Raw genomic sequence first — 22,444 nt, forward strand, 5'->3', positions numbered from 1 at the left:
ATTAAAATACAAATTAATTTTTTTAATTATTTTTAATATTTTATTTTTAATTATATCAAATATTTAAAATATTTTTTATTTTAATAAATAATAATATATACTATATCTAAATTTATTTTAAAAATATATGTTAAGAATAAAACTGGACACATTGACACGTGATGGTATTTAGATATATCCAAGTTGTTTAAAAAAATTTTTTTATACATAATTGGACATCGCAGACACACATATCGACACACGTATCGAATAAGTATCGACGAGTGTAATATCCAAAATGTGTCCGCAGACACAACAACTCAACTAAATGTCCGTACTTCATAATTCATAAGTCATCAGTTTATTAAATAATCCAAATATCTGACTGAACACGCCTTTTTTTTTATTTAAATATAATTAAATAATGAGACCCTTATTTTCGGTTGAGTTGTTTTGACTGATACAAGTGTTTCATATATAGCTATATTTTTCTTACGATGTGGATTCATGTTTTTCATACTATATATTTTGCTTACGACATTAAAAAAGGCGGGTCGGGCTAGGATTTCGAACCCGTCAAATTAAAAAAATTCGCCAAATTCGCACGCTAAATTGGCGGGTTTTGGCGGAGCGGGGCGGGCCGGTCCGTCGGACCGAAACTTTATATTTTTATTTTTTTATTAAATAAAATAGTAGTTACTATTATAAAATTAATAATTATATAATTTTTAAAGACTTTTTTTTCATTTTTTGTTTTTATTCTTCTTTTAGTTATTAATTTTATTTATTTTATTTTACAATTTCGTATATATGCTCAAATTATGTGACTTATTTTTTAAAATAAAGATGATTTTATTGACAAATATTATTTTGAACAATTTTATTGAAGTTAAAAATTGTATTTTATTTTTTAATTATTATTTTTTGGTTAATTTTAATTAATTTTATTTTTCAAAAAAAAAAAAAAAAGAGTCAAGCGGGCTAGCCCGCCAACCCGCCAATCCGCCATAAAGTGAGACGGACTAACATTTTGAACCCATTTTAGTTGGCGGGACGGACCGATCCGCCCCGTTTATGAGGTGGGCCTAGGCAGAACGAACCAGTCCGCTTTGCCACCCCTTATACTCCATGCCCCTCGCTCCTCTCATAGTATTTTTGTACAATCCATAATTGCACTTTTACTTCACTAATTAAAAAAAAAAGAATAAAAGAAAAACAATTCTATACATACACGTAATTACAGTTTTGTTGATCATATTTTCTTTTTCGTTCCTTTTCCGGGTCAACCTAAATTGTTTGACCAATTTTGAGTCAAGTATCATACCATATTCATAAGCATTTTTTCTTTAATTTTTGGTATTGCCCATTTTCAGTGTCCAAAACACGTTTTGGGCCCAAAGTGGCCAAGTAAATTACCCTGGGTCTATTTTTCAATTCTTTTTTGGTTCTGGGCCAGTTTTGGCCTGGATACCTGACCCAAAAAAATTATTTTCTTCGAGGACCAAAAAAAGACGAAACATACCGTATTTATCAGGGGGAGATCACGAGTTCACGACCCAAAAAGAGGGGGGTGGGGAAGAGAGTTAGAGGAAGTCTCTTAAATTATTTTGTATAATTTTAAATAAAATAGCAGTAATATATAACATTTTCTTTGAAATATACGTAATTATACTTACCTCGCTTATTTTTAGAATAAAATGACAAATAAATTCTTAAAAATTTACACTTCGTATAAATTAGTTTAAAAAAAAAACGAATATAATCTTTTAAAATAGTAGATATGGACATATTATTTTAAATTAGTTCGTATGATTAGGGTAGAAGATCTTAATTTGAACTATTCTATCCATGTTTACTATCGTAAAAAATTTTATTGATATTTTTTTTTAGGAATTAATCTGTTCGAAGTATAAATTTTTATGGGGTTTATTTATCATTTTATTCTTTATTTTTATAATAATAATAATAATAATAATAATAATAATAATAATAATGTTTGTAAAAACAAAAAAAAAAGGAAAAGGAGGGTTTTGATGAGAAAATTAGTGAACAACTTATATGAGATGTGAGTAGATAAGTAAATAGCATAACAAAACCAGATAGGCATATCAAATAAATCCAAGTTGATTTCACTTTCCAAGAGATACTCTTATTTTTCCCATTCTAATAAGATGACATAATGGACCCCACACATTATATTGATTGAGTAATCAAAAACATGAATGAAATAAAGTTTGGAACAATAGCATTATGTCACCATGAAATAAAGAATATTCTAATACTATATGGTGTTGGTAATACAATTCAATTTGAACACTACAAACTATCATAATGCCTCTAACTTCCAATCTAGGAAATTTCAATGTCTGGAAATCAAAATCACATGCACCCAACACTTCAAGGAGCCACAAGTATATATGTTATTATAAATAAATAAAAAAACAGAGAAATTGATTTTAACCACACCAATTTTTTAGTTGTTTAAGGTTTGGAAATGTTGTTTCCTATAATATATAGTCTTTGTGCTTATCACTTTCCCATCCAATTTTCTACATCTCTTATCAACTTTTAGTTGTATACTTGTTTTCTTCTCTTTTGATAGTGAATTCAATTCAATAATGTCAGCCTAGTGTATTAACTTTTGTTTATAATATCATTTGGAGATAACATTAATCGATATAATTAAAGCATTACGGATTTCATAATAAAAAAAATTATTCTCATTTTTATGTGAAAGTATCAATTCAAACCATGTATTATAGTTCAAACACTCTACTCACAATTAAAACAAAATAGTTAGATAGAATATATATTTTGAGGCCAAACGTTAGCAAATAATTAAATAAGAACCACAAAAAAAATCAAATATTATCTCTAAAAGTGATATATTTGTATATATTCATGCATGTTATTTATATATTTCTAATAAAATAATTAACTACCTAAATATCAACGTTGTCATAACATATAATCAAATTTATCATAACTTTTTCATAACAATATGTTTTTTAAATATATATAATTAAAAAATATTGATGATGATCATCTTCAATAATATGTAACACTAACATGCACAACAGTGTAATTTCAGCCCCAACACAAAGAACATTGCTATATGAACATTTTAATTTGATCATACTTGATATCAAACAAGGTTTTTAATTTTTAATTTGTTTTTCAAACTTGTTAAGTTTAAGCTTTCAACAAAAACATAGAAGGAAAAAAAAAAGAGAAATACAAAGTGAATATCCAAAGCTAGTGTGCAAAATGCTTTTCCCATGACACAAAATGACAACAAATTTCTGCAAACAACTTGTGCAACTCAGGGCCCAAGAACTCTCACCAACTCATAAGTTTTATAGAAATTTGTTAACAAAATTATCCAATAGAAGAGTATTAGGAGCCAATAAATTTTATAATTTATAATAATTAATTAATTATTATTAATATTTTAATAATGTAAAATTATATTTAATAATATAAAATTATTTATTTTTTTAATAGTTAAATACTGATTAAATTTTAATAAAAATATTGAGTTCTAGACTTTTTCATATAGAATATATTATCACCCAACTAAAGAGATGTAAGAAAAGAAGAGAGATTAGAGAACATGAAAAAAAAATTATCTAGTTTTCATAAAATTAACGTGCAATAATCTCTGACTACCTTGTATGGACCGAACACTAATGCAAAATTCAATTGGGTGCCTCATAAAGTTATCAAAAAGTTGGTGAACATTAGAATGCAATAAAAGCAAAATTAACCGTGATCCATAACAACAACACGCCACGTGTAGTTCATGTATTGGTACACATGGGAGGCACGTGTTGGTTCTCCTCATGAAACATAAAGCATTGGCCTTTTCTTTGCACTTCAAATATAGCAAACAAAATAGTAACCGGTGGCTTTTGTCCTTTTCTTTTTTGGCCCATAATTTACAATAGCGGCATCAAAGTGAGGTTGTGAATTGTCCCAGACTCCCTGCTCTCTTTTCTACCCTACCTTCTTTCAACCAAAGGAAAAGGAAGTAATAAAAACAAGAAGAAAAAGAAGGAAAACATACAAGGTCTGAGAAAAATCAGGAGTTGTTTTCAGTTTTGGATATTTTTTGCTTCCTGGGTTTGTCACAAACAAGAAAAAGATTCAAGCTTTGAACAAAAGAGCGCATTTTAGCAAGCTGAATAGCCGGTTCAGTTTTCCCACATTTTTGTAAAGCAAAGACACAACCAAGAGAAAAGAAAGCTCAATAAGCCAAAAACCTTGGAAAGTGATAGCTTTTAGTGCAATTTGATCCGTGAAGGAAACATCAACAACCTGATAGATACAAATATAAAGTTTTTCCTTTGTAGGGTGTGTTTGTTTCTTCTGAAATCTGATACATTAGTGTCTGATCTTAATCTCATTCGGAGGGTTTGGAGGGATTGCTGGAATTGTATCTGGTTATCCATTAGATACAATAAGGATAAGGCAACAAAGCTCAAACATTTTTGGTGGTTCATCATCATCAGCATTCAGTGTTCTTAGAAATGCTATTGCTAAGGAAGGACCAGCTTCTCTTTACCGTGGCATGGGTGCACCTTTGGCCTCTGTTACATTTCAGGTACCATTCATCATTCTTGATTGCCATCTTTATAAATATCAAATTCACCTTCTTCTAAATAATGAGAGAGGAATTCTCTATTTTTATATATTAAGATATGATTGGGAGTTGAGATGTTTTATATTTTCTCCTTAAATTCATAGGTTTATGATATGCAGATTCTCAAGTTCATCATATCAATACATGGGTTGCATGTATATATGAAAAATTATGTCACACAAAATCTCCATTGCATAATTCTGAATCTTCTCTTGTTCTTGGTCTGATAGATACAACATGGAAGAAGCATATAACTAATAGGTCTAGATCACATGGGATATAATATTCTTTTGTTCAATAGTCTTTTTTATTATTTCCTTTTGGAAAATAGTCATTGATGTGAGTGCCCAATTCCCTTTGGAAAGTCACTTTTCTCACGCCTTTATTTTTTATAATCTTTGTGTATAATGATAGCAATAGAATATAGAATCATATGAATCCTCTTTTCTTTTGAATTGATCAAGAGCCATTAGGATAAGGACTCAGTGACTCACAAACACCTTTTTCTCCAATTCAAGCAATATTCAATGAACATGGTTAGGCTTAGATCACTACTTCACGGCATTAGGTTGGAAAATGAACACGGGTTACAACTTACACACACCACATGCCACCTCAATAGTAACGTTAGTAGTACGATGAAGTCACATTAAAATTTATATTTGCTTACTCTTATGTATCATTTAACTATGAGAAATTCAGTCATTCATAGATTGAACTGTGGTTTTGAATCGTTCGGACCCCATAATTGAGACATTAGCATGAACCTAGAATGTGACTACCATTAAAGGTTCATTTGCCATGTTGTCAAATTAATGAGATGCTTCAAGAAAGTTCTTGTTCATCCACCCACCGTTTTCCACGAGGGCCAGTTTTGCTTTGTTTAGTGTCATTTTTGGCTATGGTGGGGAACAAGCACAGAGGCATAGAGCCAACATCTGAAGTTGGTAGGTGTCATGGGGCCATAGTCATGTGTCATGCAAGGTTGATTGGTATTTGATTCTAGAAGGGATTTTGGCTATTACAAAATTATCTTTTACAATCTAGACATTGAAATCATTATTTGAACTGTATAAAAATAACTTTGACGTTAGGCTTTTTTCTTCTTTTTTTGAACTGTGACTTTAACTTTATTACAATGATGCACATGTCAAATAGTAGGAGTTTGCAATGTGTTACAAACACAAGTTTATCACAATTTTTAAGCACGCACACATCAGAAATGGATCTACTCACTTGCTGCATTTGAATTCACAGTAATACACACAAGAAGAGATATAGATAGATATTTTCTGTCTTCATTTTTAATGAAGTATAGAGAATAAATTTTCTATCTCTAGAATAGAGAATTTTGTTTATATCCTTGTCATCACAACCACATAAATTTTTTCTGTTGTCTTTGTATTTCTGTCTCAAAAAGATAATATATGCAAATGCAGTACATAGAAATTTTTTCGATGTAAATACCCCTACCTAACAATTACTTTGATGTCAATGACCCAGATCCACCCCATTTATATGTTAGACATAAGTATGTCATGTCATTGTTTATTTTGTTATCTCTTTACAAGATTTCCAAATCACAACATCTAATGCAACTTCAACTACAATTGTCATATGCTCAAAATTCTTGTGTTTTTTGGTGACAGAATGCTGCAGTTTTCCAAACTTATGCAGTTCTCTCAAGAGTTTTTGACAAATCTGTTTCTCCCAAAGACCCTCCTTCCTATAAGGGTGTAGCATTAGGAGGAGTTGGCACTGGTGCTCTCCAGAGCATAATTCTTTCCCCAGTAGAGCTGATTAAGATTCGTCTTCAACTGCGCCGTGGTGCAAACCACTTGACAGAACCCCAAAAGGGTCCTGTTATGGTTGCCAAGAACATATGGAGAAAGGAAGGACTCACAGGAATCTACAGAGGACTAGGCATCACTGTGATAAGAGATGCACCTGCCCATGGTATCTATTTCTGGACATATGAATACGTAAGAGAACAGCTTCACCCAGGATGTAGAAGAAGTGGCCAAGAAAGCTTGACAACTATGTTAACAGCAGGTGGGTTAGCTGGGGTAACAAGCTGGATTTCTTGCTACCCTTTTGATGTTGTGAAAACAAGGTTACAGGCACAAACACCAGATTCTTTAAAATACAATGGCATTGTTGATTGCCTTAGAAAGAGTATTAAGGAAGAAGGGCATGCTGTTCTATGGCGTGGACTAGGAACTGCAGTTGCTAGAGCTTTTGTGGTGAATGGTGCTGTGTTTGCAGCATATGAGATAACACTAAGGTTATTGTTTAGTAATGGAAATATTCAAATGCAGGAAACTATATAAGACAATGAATTGAATTCACTCCCTCCCCTTGTTTTCGTGGGAGACATTAGAATGATATAATCATTAGAATAACAGATGTAATATAAAACAATTGAAATGCAGGTTTGATATTGAAAAGCATTACCACATTTAGTTTCCGCAGTAAGTGATATTTGATCATCATTGCTTGAGGATATGTGCCAAATATCTTCTCGTGTTCTTCATCTAAAAGTCTAAACACACATACGAAGTAATAATAGTGCATTCAGAAGAACAATACATGAGCAAAGATCGTATCGTGTTGAGAACTTGAGATAATGAAACAAAATGGACGAATTAACTTGGGATAATGAAATAAAATGGACGAATTCCACACAGAAAGGATCAAAATACTGAAATAGTTCTAATTTATTTCAGCAACTCAAATTCAAGGCAACTAGACAAATAAGATCAAATGATTAAGATCAAGAAGAACAAAGGCACCAAAACAACAAGCAGCACATTTCATGTACGATGACAAAATAGACCTAAATGATTATATATGATATACGCTTAACTGCTGTTACATAGTTCTCATCATTGATACAAATTTATATCTATAGTTCTATACCAGAAAAAAGTGAACGATACATTTCAATACACGGATTCAATCATTAGGCACCATCAATCAAATGGCTCAATCCTCAATCCTGTCTCCATTAAGATTAAGATCAGCCATAGCCCGAGTCAAGCCACAGCTAGTCTCAACCAACACATGAAGATCATTGTAGTGCCTAACAGCCTGAACTATCCCCCTAACTCTCTTGTAAGGATCCTCAAATTGGAAAATCTCAGACCCTACAAACACCCCATCACAACCCAGCTGCATCATCAATGCTGCATCTGCAGGGGTCACAATCCCTCCAGCTGCGAAATGCACCACTGGAAGCCTACCCATCTGCTTTGTCTGCGCCACAAGGTCGTAAGGTGCCTCAATCTTCTTCGAGAATGCAAAAACCTCGTCGTCATCCATGTTAGTAAGAATCCTTATGTCCCCCATCACAGACCTCACGTTCTTCACAACCTCTGCAACATTCCCAGAACCTGTCAAATCCCCTTGAGTCCTCACCATTGCTGCGCCCTCCCTCACCCTCCTCAATGCTTCTCCCAGGTTCCGTGCACCGCAAATAAAAGGGCACCTAACATTACATTTGGATAACACTTCCAGTTAGTTATGCCAGTTACATCATAAGTATATAGAATGGTTTTTATTTCTATTAAGGAAGCGAACTTAATTATGCGCAAAACTCATTAAGCTTAATAATGATACGTTGATCCCAACTTCAATGCAAACTCAGTAACCTAAATGTCTTTCTTAGTAACAAATAAATGAGATCAAAAGAGTGCATAACATACTCAGCACAACATCTGCTTAAAAATTGAACTAAAACCTAGTTTTCATGCTCTACAATTCAAGATTTCAGAAGCTCAATTAGTTAGCTGATTAGCTACAGTTAAAACAACTTGAGTTTTCTCAGACATAACTCAGCAGAGCAACCTATTCAATCAACAATTTCAAATTCTTTAATTCCGCAAAGAAAACCTAACAATTAACAACTATAATAAGTTATAACTGCTAGTTAGTTATGCCACCTGCCACAACTAGATAAAATATATTAGTTAGTTCATCTTTTCGGTTAGCTGAGGGTGGAACTGAGCTAAATAGAATCAAACTTGAATTCAGTGAGAAATGAGACTAATTCTCAAACTCTCGAGTATAATTAAGGTTTTCTAGATCTAAATAAATCATGCATAATATAATAACCTAGCTCAAATCTGTTATGAACAAACTTAGTTATAATTTGGTAACTGAATTCAGTTAATTTGTCTCACCTGAAATTGTGCTTGTTGATGTGGTTTTGCTCATCGGCGACGGCGAGAGCTTCGCTCTCGTCAACGTAATCAACGCCAAGGGCTTCAAGGATCTGAGCCTCGACGAAATGGCAGACGCGAGCACGAGCGAGGACAGGGATCGAGACGGCGCGCTTGATGTCCTTGACGAGCGAAGGATCCGTCATGCGGAGAATGCCACCGGCACCTCTCGACGGCGACTCGGACACAACGACGGCGCATGCGCCAGCTCGTTCGGCGATCTTGGCTTGTTCGACGGTGGAGACATGGAGAATGGCTCCGCCGCGAAGAGTCTGGGCGACTCCGACCTTGAAGGAGTACGGGTTGTGCTTCGGATCAGTGATGACGGTGGTGTTGTAGAGAGTTACGGTGCCGTCTTCGGCCATTGCAGGGAACGTGTTTGTGAAAATGCGGAAATGAAGAATTGAATTGTGTTAAGGAGTTGTTTGGTTCCGTTGGGAAGCGAGAAGGAATGTTGTCGGTTGATTTATTGGGCGTTGAGAGAGAGTTTTGTGGTAGGTTCGAGAAAATTCGAAGGAGGGAGGGAATGAGTGAGTGAGTCGGTGGTGAGTCAGAAGCGAGTCACGAGGTGTATAGAAGGTTCGATTTTGGGTCCAGAAAAGAATATTTACTTTGCACACACTATACAACTGAGTCTAAAATGGCTGGTTTACTAGCTACGTGGGAAAGAAGACTTTGGAGTTAGTTGGGTTAGGAGGAAACACGGCATTAATGACCTTCTTAATTTTTGTTTAGATGTTGAGAGATTGAGATAATCTTTTAGGTAATCATGATTAATTATTAATGAAGGTGTGATGACTGATGAGCCTATCACTTTGCTCCTTCTTCCTTGTCTTTTAAAGGATAAAAAAACATTTATAAAAATCATAAATTGGTTGTAAATTTTGCAAAAAGTATGTAATTGAGATATTGAATTAACATAAAGTATTATTTTCTATTTATTTATTAGAAATTAATTATCTAGTATTTTAAAATTTCAGAAATTAACCTATTAATTTTTATAAATAAAAAATAATTTAATTAGTACAAAAATGATTAAAAAATTAATTTACAACATCACTTTTTCTAATTTTACTTTACCTGCCAAATTTACAAAAAATAGAAACATCTAAGCAAAACAAGACTTAAAATTGTAAATATATAAAAATATGGTGAACTCAAAAGATTATATATATTTGGTATTAAAACGGAATTAAAATCCAAATTATATAAAATTACATAAAATAAAAATTAAATTTTAAATCTTAAATATAAAATTAGAATTTAAAATTTTGAATAATAAAAATACAAATTGCCTTAGCCCAAAACATTATAAATATATAAAGGAGTTCAATAAGTACAGCCCATTCTTTTCATGTTTTTTTTTTTTCAACAAACTTTTAAACTTTTAGTACACACACCTGTCCCCAAAAAAAACCGTACTAGTGTACACACACGCATTCAATGGGGTTTAAATGTTTTAATCTTCGATGGGTATAACTGTACAAGTACAAATGTCGAGTAAATGAGCCTATAATTGAATAGCCGTTTCTTTGGTTGATGTTGGATCCTTGGACCATATTATATTTTTGCTACATATTTAAGTTTTATTATCATTTAAATTCAATCAAATAGGTCTAATATTAATAAAAATTACTCTTATTAAAAAAATATATGACACACATTTAAAATTTTAAACAGAATTTATCTCTCATTTTGTACTCTAATATAAAAAGTCGTTCACATTTCTTACTCGAAATTGCAATAAAGAAATTTAAAATTTTTCAAAAATTTTTAAATTCATTGTTCTTCTTCGATCTTCTTTTTCTTTGACTTTTCTGCGTGTGCGCGCTTGTTTTTTGTGTGTATACACGCACTTAATTCTTGTGTGTATGCGTATTGTGTTGATGGTGGTGTTAGTAGTGGTAGTATGGTAGTAGTGGTGCGACTTTGTGTTTTTTTTTTCTCTGCTTCTTTCTTTTTCTGACTACTTCTTATGCATAAGTGTTGTGTTTATAGTAGTATTGACAATGGTGGTGGTGGTGGTGGTCTAATAATGGATGAAGGACGCAATGAGATGTGGTGGAGAAGAAAAAGATTTAGAGTGTGTGAGAGAGATAAGAGAACTTAGTATAATTAAAAGTCAATTATAATTAGGGTTTCAAATTTTAGTATTGATTCTAGTTGTGATTTTTGAAGAATTTTCATAGCTTAATTTTAGTTTTGGTTAGGTTTGGGTTCTGATTCTGGAAAGAGGTTGAAGGTAGTAGAATAGGAATAATTCAGAAATTTTAAAACAATTTTAACGGAGTTAACTCTAATTTTAACGATTGATTATTTTTTATAAACGATACTCATTTTTCATTGGTATAATATTAGTATCGTTAAAATTAGAGTTAACTCAGCTATTGTACCCATGAAAGATGAAAGATGAGTATCGTTTGACAAAAATAACCAATCGCTAAAATTGAAGTTAACTCTGTTAAAATTATTTTAAAATTTCTAAAATACTCCTACTCTACTATCTTCAACTTCTTTCTAAAATCGGAACCCAAACCTAATCCAAAACTAAAATCAAACTATGAGAATTCTTTCAAAATTACAACTAGAATCGATCCTAAAATATGAAACCCTAATTATAATTGGCCTTTAATTATACCGAGTTCTCTTATCTTTTTTATATTCTCTGAATCTCTCTCTTTTTCACCACACCCATTGTGTCCTTCACTCCATTGTTAGACCATCACCACCATCATCGTTAATACTACCATAAATACAATACTCAAACACAAAAAATAGAGAGACAGAAAAAGAAGCAAAGCCACACCACCACTACTAACACCACCACTAACACAACATTCACACACAAGAATCAAGCACGCGCACACACACAAGAGAAACAAGCACACACACAGGCAAAGAGTCAGAGAAAAAGAAAAACGAAAAAGATAAAAAATGGAGTGTGTGACAACAAAGAAGACCTCGCCCACCATGCGTTCAACTTTGGTCTTCTTCCCCGCAACCTATGCTCTCTGTTTTTGCCATTGGAGCAATCGACGATGAGAATGAGCAAATGACGACGAGATGAAATGGAAGCAAAAAATAGTAGATCTGATTTGTACGTGTTGTCCGGAAGGAGGAGGACTCAATGATTATTCGTTCGTCGGAACCAGAAGTAAAGATTTTGGTAGATAGAGATCCCATAAAAATTTCTTTCGAGGAATGGGCAAAATTCGGTCATTTTTCAAGAACAATAGCTAAGGGACCCGATACTACTACTTGAATTTGGAACCTACATGCTGATGCTCATGATTTCAAGAACAATAGCTAGTGATTTAGAAGAGATTTCCTGAAAAATATTTAGTGCCCATTTCAGCCAACTCTCCATCATCTTTCTTTGGCTTAGTAGCATGAATTTTCATGGTGCTCATTTTTTCAATTATGAAGCATGGCTAAGTGATCCAACCCACATTGGACCTAGTGCCCAAGTGGTTTAGCCAATAGTGGGCCAAGAAATATTAAATGGTGATGTTGGCGGGGTTTCCGAAAAATACAAATAACCTCCGATTTTTTTTCAGATTTGGCGAGCATATGGAAAAACTAGTGAATTACAACTTTATTGCACCGCAATTGGTGCATTAGTATTTGCAGCCTTAATACTTTTTGCTGGTTGGTTTTATTATCACAAAGTTGCTCTAAAATTAGCTTGGTTCCAAGATGTAGAATCTATGTTGAATCACCATTTGGTAGGATTACTAGGATTTGGATCTCTTTCTTGGGCCAGACATTAAGTACGTGTATCTTTACCAATTAACCAATTTTGAAATGTTGAAGAAGATCTAAAGGAGATTCTACTTCCTCATGAATTTATCTTGAATCAGAATTTTTTTGCTCAACTTTATCTCAGTTTTGCTGAACGAGCAACTCCATTTTTCACCTTGAATTGGTCAAAATACGCATATTTTATTACTTTTCGTAGAGGATTAGATTCAGTAATTGATGGTTGACAACAAGACTTACGACAAAAAAGAGTGAAGAAATTGTAGATCTAAGTGGGTTTAGAGTGGTAAAAATAGTAGAGAAAATATGAGGAATAAGTTTTGAAAATTTAAAAAAAAATTATAGAGCCAGTTCTAATTTTAAAAATTGGTTATCTTTGTTAGATGATATTTATTTTTTATGGAAACAAAATAAATTTAATTTTTTTAAATAGTTTTGTCAATATCTAATTTTTTCGTAGTTAAAAATAGTTGTTTACTCCTTTTCTTTATTATTTTTATTTCAAAATACATTGATTGTTCTTAAAAAATCTTTGAACGTCTCTTCTAATATGAAGTTACTGAAAAAGGAAACAAATTTATTACCATTTGACCAATATGAAAGTAGTAGCACTACCAACTAGCAAACATATATTTTAGGGAGTGGATCTTCTCCGGTGATAAAAAAAAAAATTGGATACTATTCAATGTTTAATCTAATTAGAGTGAGACCCGCGCAATGTGCGAAGAGGTAAATTATTTATACTATATAGTATATTTTAATAAATGTTATATTAAAAAATTTTAGAGAACATATTATAAATAGATTTTGAATTTATTTATTTTAAAAAAAGACATAGGTTATTTATATTAGAGTTATATAAAACTGCATTTTCTTTTTTTTTTCATTTTTCGATTTGCATTAATGGCTACACTTTGTCTTTTCTTGCGATTTCTTTATTTGTAAATAATGAAAAAAATAAATGAATGAGAATGAAAAACATATAAAAATGTTATATTAAATTTAAGAAATTTTTGACAATTAGTATAAGAGATTAAGAAATGAAGAGTAGTAAGAGTCTTAATATGTATAAATTGTAGAATTTGAATATTTGTAACTGAAATTTTTTATAATTATTATTATTATGACACTTTTAATGTATATTTATTGCATTTAATTAGTACTTGATGTTTCAATTGAATAATAATAGATAAGAGTTTTTGTTTTAATTTTTTTAAAATATTTTACTAAATAATGATTGGTTGATTTTCATCTAGCAATTTTAGGTATTAACTCTTTCGGTCTGTTATTACCACTGCAAATTCTTCTACAACAAAGAGAATAAGACATGGTCAAAGAATGATAATCTATTCCAAGTAAATTGTGGAAGTAATACTGCACATGTGGAATAACAATTTGAAAAAGAGGAACACGTAAATGTAAATTGTGGAAGAAGTACTTCACATGTAAAATAACAATTTATAATTTGATGATGAAATATTGCAATCGATAGTATATAGGGAGCAATAATTTTAAATGCACATTAATTTTGGTTGTGACCGTTGGACAGAACTGTTTAAAAAAGATGAATACATAAACTTGTGCTACTTGCAATGAGTTCACAATTAAAAATGTTATTATTTATAACAAATAAATAGAGTTATTGAAAATAATATTGAACAATGAAAAGAGTAAACGGCAAAGTTAAAAATCTTTAGGAAGATACCTGGGACAAATTTCTTACGTTGGCGCCGCCAAATTGTGACGCTGTTTTGAGACCCAGAATCGAGTTCTGGCAAGGAAACTGCAAGAGAAGAAATGGAGTTTGCCCTGATTTTTGCAATTTATGCAATGAGGTTCCGCCGGAGATGAACATCGCAATGTACAATATGTTTTAAGGAAAAAACAATGGCTCATGAGACCGAAAGAGGATGGAGGAAATAAGATGAGACCAGAAAAAGATGGAGGAAATAGGATATTGGTACGGAGAGGTGGTAAGAGGGTGAGAGTTTGAGAAAAGTAATAAACTCTTTGGTTTTGAGATCTTTTTGTTAAATGTTAATTTGTGTTTTTGTTGTTTTAGAAATAATGATTTATTTGAAAAAAGTTAATTTGTTGGTTTTTATTGTGTTTTTTAGTTGTTTTTTGTGTTTTTTTTAATGTGAAAATAAAAGTTGATTTGGCAAGATTTGAATGGTGGATTCTAAAATTTTGCCAAGTAAGCGTTGGTGCTGACATGACGTTAGTAGAAGAAGAGAAATAACTTAGAAGCAATGTGGGTAAACCTATGTACCTACTTTTATATATTAAGAATAGAATAGATAGATTTTTCATTGTTTTCTCTCTCTTATTTAATTTTAGTCCCACTTAGAGAATTAAAGGTGAAAGATCACACTTTATTCTCTAAGTGTTTTTTTTTTCACTGGAGAGGATCTATTTTCTATATTTTATTCGTTTTTCCTTTAAATATATATAAATTCAGTTTTGTTAGGTAGACAATAATTTTTTTAAACAAAATGAATAATAGATTCTAGAATTAATTCAATAAAATGAAAAACACTCCATCCTAAATTATTTTTTAAATCTTAATATTAGGATAACTATTTGCATACCTAGTGAATTGAATATCCAGCCATTGTTAACTGTGTATGAGTAAATCAAATAAAAAAAATTTATCCAATTAAAAATAATCAATATAATCATCTCTATACCTATTAAATTGAATATTCAATATATTCATTATTCACCTTATTTATTATTTTCATCGTCTTCCAATACTTTTTCATATAAATTTGAGGGCAATTTACCAATTTAAAATAATTGGTTGAATCCTTTACCAGATTACAACATTTGGAAATTGCATACCATTTTGTCTTGTTTAATTTAATATAGAAACCGTGGGAGGCAACCACGTTTTCAAAATCAACATAAACCGTGGCTGGTAGCCAGGTTTTATGAAGAAAGCAATTTGAGTGTAAACCGTGGTAGGCAGCCACGGTTTACGTGAAGAAAGAGATAAGTATAAACCGTGGTAGGCAGCCACGGTTTATGAAGAAATGGTTTCGTACATAAAACCCTAGAGGCAGCCACGGTTTATGAGCGACTATGTGAAGTAGGGTGGCTGATAGAGAATTCGAGGAGTTTTGTGGTTTACAGAGTCAGCAAATTTATTTACGTTTTAATACGATTTGAATTGTATTAGTATATTTTTATTTTTTAATTAATTTAATTTTATATAAATAATTAGAATTTTAAATTATAAAATTTGTATTAGTTTGTAATTTAAAATTTAAATAGACATAATTTAAATTAATAATTTATAAAATTGTATGTATTTGTATTATTGTACTCATATGATTTATTTTTACTATTGTATTCATATGAATATTTGTAACTAACTATAACTAACTATAAGTTTACAAATATGATATTATAAATTTACAAATATGATACTATAACTACCACGGTTTATGTATAGCTCTCTCCTCATGTAAACCGTGGCTGCCTACCACGGTTTACATTCAAAATCATATTATCATAAAATCTGGCTACCAGCCACGGTTTATGTTGATTCTAAAACCGTGGTTAGCTCCCACGGTTTCTATATAAAATGAAACAAGACATAAAGGTATGCAACTTCCAATTGTTGTAATCTGATAAAGAATTCTCCAAATTCTTTTAAATTGGTAAATTGCCCTAAATTTGATGTTGAAAATATAAAAATAATCATATAGAAATGAGTTCTTTGTTTGGTAGAGAAATATAAATAAGTTTGTACAAAAAAGAAAAATATATAAATAAGTTGGTTGTATACTTGTATTATATTTATACACGGTAACATAAAAAGTTGATCAAATTTATAAATTACATGCATGTACTTTTTTTGTTTTGTATGCAAAAGATTTTTTTTATCATGAGAATGTCTAATAAAAATTTCAACTTTTTTCAAATTGATCTTGTAAAATGTAATTTCTCGTTTTCTTTTTTATTTTACTTAAGTCTTATAATGCATAAAAAAATATTATTTCCATAATAATTGTTAAAGACGTGCTCATGTAAAATCTATTTGGGAAAAAATCACAAAAAAATTGATAAAAACAATTTAAAAAAAAGGACACACACGATGATGACACGTGGCATGATCCAAAAACCTGGGGAAAAGGCATCAGAATTTTTGAAAACTCGGGGAGCCAAGCGAAGCGCGCAATAGTGATGTTTGGTCCCCACGCACATGAGCGACGGTGTTCGATGATAGGCTAACTTCAAATAAGGACCCACATAATACGTCGTCGTTTCATAAAACACGTGCCCATTCTCCTTCCCGTTAACACTTTTTCATTTCAAAAGCCTCCTTCATTCTTTTCGTTTCGTGAGTTTCACTCCATAACAGTGACAGTGTCCACTCCAAGTTTCTCCACCTTCTCCTTCTTCTTGTTATTCTTATTGTTGTTGTTGTTGTTGTTGTTATTATTATTGTTATTCTGTTACGATCGGTTAAGATGAACAGACAAGGGCAGCGATCCGGTGCTTCGGCGGTGCACCAACACCGTCACTACTCCGAAAACCTTCTCGAACCTTCCTCCAATGCCAGCTGGCTTCACTCTCACTCTAACATTCACTCCTCTTCCAGTTTCATTCCTCCTCTTCAGGTTCCTCTCTCTTTTGTTTAATGATTTTTTCAAAATTTTAAACCATTACTTCAGAAATGATATTTATTTATTTATTATTGGGTAATTACATAATGCTTTTGTTGTGGTGATGATCTGATTCTCTGAATCTTGTGGTGATAATGTTGTGATGGAACTTGGAATTTTTGGCTATTGAGATTTCACTGATTTGTGATGTGATGAGTTATTTGTTTATTTGATTATGGAGTGGGATTATGTATTGGCAGGATTATAATTTGTATGGTGGAGGAGGAAGCAGAATGTATAGGAACAGCGTTCAAAGGAGCTTCAGCGGAGGAAGTGATTATTACTATGACGCGGAGGCCTCCGCCCTGCCCAAGAAGAAGTATGGCGAGGAAGTTTCGCCGGCCGATTTCAGCCCAGGCCTCTTGGATATCCATTCATTTGATACTGAGCTTCTTCCTGAGGTTACTTAGCTTTTCATTTATGTGATTGAAATTTTGGTAGCTAATCATTTTTCTTTTCTTGAGGAATGTAGTTAATCATTTTTTATCATGGTGGATACTAAAATTTATCCTCCAAAGATATGCAGGAAATCAAATCACTTCTCTAAGTTATTATAAACTAAAATAATTGTTAATTTGGGATTAAGTTCATGTCTAAATATATTTATGACGACTAAATTGATATGCTTTTTGAAGATTGATGAACCAAATTGGTGACTAAATTCTTTAGACGATTAATTTGATGCTATGTATATGTTTAGAGTGCTATTTTGACGGTTTGTATACTTTGGTTGTTGGTTATAAACTTATGATTGTGAGTAATGCATGTGTTGTGTCTTCGAACTAGCATGGTGGATCTGTCATTTGTTAGTTGAGAACGGAAAATTGTAGCTCAGATGTTATGATTGTGATTTGTCTCTCTGTTTGATGATAGATGCCAGCTTCTGATGTATCCGATGCCACCCTATATCAGCCTACGCTTGGTAGAGGGTTTGATGATGCTGAGCCTTACATGTTGAGTAAGCAGAGTGGCAGAGGTCGCGCACCTGACAACAACTTAATGAGTAATGTTTCTTCTACTGATAAGGAGAAATCCAGCTCTGTCGCAAAGATTAAAGTTGTGGTATGCACTTCTTTCTTATGCCTCAATGTATTATGCTCTTTGATGTTCCAGTTTGAACTGAAGCTTGTGTAGATTTTTAAAATTTTTTTTTTCTAACTTGGACATATTGATACTTTAATGCAGGTTCGCAAAAGACCACTTAACAAGAAGGAAATAGCAAAGAATGAGGAAGACATTATAGAGACAATATCGAATTCTTTAACAGTGCATGAGACTAAACTTAAGGTGATTGTAATAGGCAATAAAATCCATGGTTCTTAGTAGGTATATTTGTGAATCTATAATATTTGGATTTGAAAACACTGCAGAGAATCTACAATATCTGTTTTATCTTGATGTTTTATTTCAACTCTTCAAAGCCTTCTACTAGGTAGTATGCCACAAAGTCTAGTTTTAGCAATGCCCAACAATCAACATATCTAAAAGCCTTATTTATTAAAATCACCTTCCTAGTTTTTTCATAAGGCAGTGCATATGTCAAATTTATGGGATGATATTTTAATAATGTTTTTAAAATCTAAATGCTTTATAGGTCGACCTAACTCAGTATGTAGAGAAGCATGAATTTGTTTTCGATGCTGTCTTGAACGAGGAGGTTACAAATGATGAGGTAACTATAATGCAATCAAATGTTGAGTTGAAAAGCATGAATTCACAATATATAACCCAGTTCGTGTAATTTTTGCTTTTAATCCTTTGATTGGCTTAGGTATATCGTGAAACAGTGGAGCCCATAGTGCCAATAATTTTTCAACGAACTAAGGCGACTTGTTTTGCATATGGGCAAACAGGTGATAGCAGCTTCTTACGTCTGTTCTTGTTGCAATTAGCATGACAGCCTGCATTAGGACAAGTCAGATTATGCCTATTTGAGAATGAACTTCATACCATGCATCCATCTGAAATAATTTACAATTGTTCTTTTTCATTTTTGTAAGAATATCATTTTGATCGTGATAATATATGGTTCTGAAACTCTATTATTCACATCTTTAATCACAAGTATAGTTGGTCATCTTCTTTATGAAACAATTGTTTGTAGTTTGAAGTTCCTAAAATTGTTCCTGTACTTGTTCTGTATTAAGGCAAAATGCTTGAATTCTGTAAAGGATGATTCTTTCATCATTGTTATTTATGCCAAATTGACTTTGTTGGCTTGCACTATTGTTGGGTGCGAGCATGTTTCTGCTAGCTATGTTCTTTGTAAACTTATAAAAACCATTTTCTGCTAATCCAGGAAGTGGGAAAACTTACACAATGAAGCCACTGCCTCTAAAAGCATCAAGGGACATCTTGAGATTGATGCATCATACTTACAAGAATCAGGGATTTCAGTTGTTTGTTAGTTTCTTTGAAATATATGGTGGAAAGCTTTTTGATCTCCTTAATGATCGGAAGTGAGTCATTTGATCCTTCTTGTTTGCATCTGTACTGTAGTATCTATATTCTTGAAGTTTAATGGTATGTTTCTGCAGAAAACTGTGCATGAGAGAGGATGGTAAGCAACAAGTTTGCATTGTTGGCTTGCAAGAGTACCAGGTATCCGATGTAGAGATGATCAAAGAACTGATAGACCAAGGAAATGCCACACGAAGTACTGGCACCACTGGTGCAAACGAGGAATCTTCAAGGTCACATGCAATACTTCAGCTTGCTATCAAGAGGTCAACTGATGGCAATGGGTCGAAGCCTCCTCGTGTTGCTGTTATTGGCAAGCTCTCCTTCATTGATCTTGCGGGAAGTGAACGTGGAGCAGATACCACAGATAATGACAAACAAACAAGGTATGTAGGAAGCAACCTGAAGTGGAATATTTTGAAAGAGAACTCTTATTTGTATAGACATATCATGAAAACACTTGTGGTAATTGTGAGAGTTGAGAAGAGGGGGGAAAATGAAAAACAAACTATTGTGTCTATCTCTAACTAGGATGTATATGAGATGTCTAGCTTTTGTGCATAAATAACATTTCAACTATTGAAATACATCATATTAGTAATTGCATCTCAATTTTGACCCTCCTGATTCTTGACCTTAATGGCTTTATTTTGGCTGTTCCAAATTATATGTTACAGAATAGAAGGTGCTGAGATCAATAAAAGCTTACTTGCCCTGAAGGAGTGCATAAGAGCTCTCGATAACGATCAGGGACACATCCCATTCAGAGGCAGTAAATTGACTGAAGTTTTAAGGGATTCCTTTGTTGGTAATTCCCGCACTGTTATGATATCATGCATATCACCAAGCTCTGGTTCATGTGAACATACTCTCAATACATTAAGATATGCTGACAGGTAACAAAAGAATAAATTCTGTTCTTGGTTATTCCCATCTTCAAACCACCAACATCCTGCACAATGTTCGATAGATACAAATTGAAACTTATTCTTTGCTGTTAAAACTTTCAGAGTAAAAAGCCTATCAAAGGGTCACAATTCTAAGAAGGAAACTATATCTTCAATCAACCTCAAGGAATCTATTACAATTCCTGTATCTTCTTTTCCTGCATCTGCCTATGAGGATCATGTGGCTGATGCATCGCTGGAAGATAATGATGTGGATGAATTTAGCCCTCCCGAAGAGTACTATGAAGAGGTGAAACCATCATTAAAGAAATATGGAAAGATAGAGCCGTCGTATGGTGTGACAGAAGACAAATCGAAGAAGCAGAATAATCAGATCAAATGGAAGGACCTCCCAAATGTTGAACCTAAAACTGTACATTCAGACGATGATTTGAATGCCCTCTTAAAGGTAAAACTACTGACTACTTGCAGAGTATATTCTTGTACACAGAAAACTAGATAAAAGCATTTAATCATAACTTCAGGAGGAGGAAGATCTTGTAAACGCCCACCGGAAACAAGTAGAGGAGACCATGAATATTGTTAGAGAGGTATTGAATTTAACCCTATTGGTATTCAGCATAAGTAGAACTTCAGCACACACACACGCAACAAATTTTCTGTTTGTTGAACATCTTGCATATCCTGCCCCGGCTGGTTTCGGTATTGTTCATCCTAGAATAAACCTAAAGAGTTCATAGAACAAAGAATAAGCATTTTTGAACACTGCCCTTGCCATTGCTTCCCTGAAAGGCATGTTGGAAATTGCAAGTTTTGTTTTCTTTTCTTGATTGAGATTTTCATTCATCATCCATGTATGCAGGAAATGAACCTCTTGGTTGAAGCAGATCAACCAGGGAATCAGCTGGATGATTATGTTACAAAGCTAAATGCCATTCTAACACAGAAAGCTGCTGGTATCTTGCAGTTGCAAACCCGTTTAGCACATTTTCAAAAACGTTTGAAGGAGCATAATGTTTTGGTTTCATCTAATGGTTACTAAATCATATTTGAGACTCCTTGTGGCGATTGTTGCTATGGCTGGAATGATGAATTGTGGGAGATTTATGCGGCATTCGTGCTAGATTATTCATTATTTTTACCTTAGCTCTTATCGTGGGGAGTATAAGCTGGGGTCTCTTTTTTTACTTTTCTTTTCTTTGGCTTCTGAGCATATAGAATTGTATTGGTTTTAGTGCTGCTATTCAAGGCACAATATCAATGTATAAATCTTTGATTTGATGTTTTATCAATCAATGGAGTTTCTTTTATGGAGTAGTCCTCTTATTCTGTTCAATTGACACCTCCCAAATGGACTATTATTTTTTTTTTAATGTAGATGAAATATTATTAAAATGATTTACGCACGTTTTCTTACTTATAACCAATTTATCTTTTTATTTTTACTATAGCAACGATGAAAAATTGAAAATACATGAATTTATCAGCTAGTTGTTTTTTCTTCTTGTTTTTCTACAACAAAATTTCCCAATGTTTGTACTTTGCTAAACTAAAAATAAAAAAAGCCATGGACGAAAATTTGAATGTGATGTATAATCTTTCAAAATTCCTATAAAATTGAGTTAACTTCGTATGAGTTTTATTTTGATCTATTGATACTTGATAGTATAACACGATCATCAAATTAAATTCATATATTTAAAAAAATTTTTAGATAGTAAATTTGAAGATTAAATATAATGAGTGTCATAATGGATTAATGGTATGGGGTGTTGGTGTGGCAACATCCAAAGTCCTTGGTAG

General features: G+C 32.5%; 3 protein-coding genes across 3 annotated transcripts; 2 read left to right on the forward strand and 1 right to left on the reverse strand.

The window, feature by feature from the left end:
- Positions 1–2,341: 2,341 nt before the first annotated feature.
- Positions 2,342–7,074, forward strand: LOC107463898 (mitochondrial arginine transporter BAC2). Its single transcript, XM_052253928.1, has 3 exons — positions 2,342–2,390; positions 4,392–4,582; positions 6,271–7,074. The coding sequence occupies exons 1-3, from the start codon at positions 2,342–2,344 to the stop codon at positions 6,949–6,951; spliced, it is 921 nt and encodes a 306-aa protein (XP_052109888.1). The 3' UTR covers positions 6,952–7,074.
- A 369-nt stretch (positions 7,075–7,443) lies between these two features.
- Positions 7,444–9,559, reverse strand: LOC107464021 (pyridoxal 5'-phosphate synthase-like subunit PDX1.2). The gene is made up of 2 exons (XM_016082919.3): positions 8,803–9,559; positions 7,444–8,108 (listed from the first exon to the last, which is right to left on the reverse strand). The coding sequence occupies exons 1-2, from the start codon at positions 9,204–9,206 to the stop codon at positions 7,607–7,609; spliced, it is 906 nt and encodes a 301-aa protein (XP_015938405.1). The 5' UTR covers positions 9,207–9,559; the 3' UTR covers positions 7,444–7,606.
- A 7,382-nt stretch (positions 9,560–16,941) lies between these two features.
- LOC107464080 (kinesin-like protein KIN-13B) lies at positions 16,942–21,977 on the forward strand. The gene is made up of 12 exons (XM_016082989.3): positions 16,942–17,228; positions 17,474–17,674; positions 18,147–18,335; positions 18,459–18,560; positions 18,868–18,945; positions 19,045–19,126; positions 19,573–19,732; positions 19,811–20,119; positions 20,411–20,629; positions 20,744–21,089; positions 21,166–21,231; positions 21,504–21,977. Exons 1-12 carry the CDS (start codon positions 17,079–17,081, stop codon positions 21,681–21,683), a joined length of 2,082 nt encoding a protein of 693 aa, XP_015938475.1. The 5' UTR covers positions 16,942–17,078; the 3' UTR covers positions 21,684–21,977.
- Positions 21,978–22,444: the final 467 nt, after the last annotated feature.

The sequence above is a fragment of the Arachis duranensis genome, chromosome 9, assembly GCF_000817695.3.
Source record: "Arachis duranensis cultivar V14167 chromosome 9, aradu.V14167.gnm2.J7QH, whole genome shotgun sequence".
In the NCBI taxonomy this organism is placed as follows: domain Eukaryota; kingdom Viridiplantae; phylum Streptophyta; class Magnoliopsida; order Fabales; family Fabaceae; genus Arachis; species Arachis duranensis.

What these genes read in the sequence shown, in the direction of transcription:
- LOC107464021 (XM_016082919.3), bottom strand. Translation starts at nt 9,206, where the DNA reads ATGGCCGAAGACGGCACCGTAACTCTCTACAACACCACCGTCATCACT. An exon ending in ATCAACAAGCACAATTTCAG is followed by an intron (nt 8,109 to 8,802) that starts GTGAGACAAATT and finishes ATGTAATGTTAG; the next exon opens with GTGCCCTTTTATTTGCGGTG.
- LOC107464080 (XM_016082989.3), top strand. Translation starts at nt 17,079, where the DNA reads ATGAACAGACAAGGGCAGCGATCCGGTGCTTCGGCGGTGCACCAACAC. An exon ending in ATACTGAGCTTCTTCCTGAG is followed by an intron (nt 17,675 to 18,146) that starts GTTACTTAGCTT and finishes GTTTGATGATAG; the next exon opens with ATGCCAGCTTCTGATGTATC. An exon ending in GATCTCCTTAATGATCGGAA is followed by an intron (nt 19,733 to 19,810) that starts GTGAGTCATTTG and finishes ATGTTTCTGCAG; the next exon opens with AAAACTGTGCATGAGAGAGG.
- LOC107463898 (XM_052253928.1), top strand. Translation starts at nt 2,342, where the DNA reads ATGTCTGGAAATCAAAATCACATGCACCCAACACTTCAAGGAGCCACA. An exon ending in AACACTTCAAGGAGCCACAA is followed by an intron (nt 2,391 to 4,391) that starts GTATATATGTTA and finishes TCTCATTCGGAG; the next exon opens with GGTTTGGAGGGATTGCTGGA. An exon ending in TGGCCTCTGTTACATTTCAG is followed by an intron (nt 4,583 to 6,270) that starts GTACCATTCATC and finishes TTTTGGTGACAG; the next exon opens with AATGCTGCAGTTTTCCAAAC.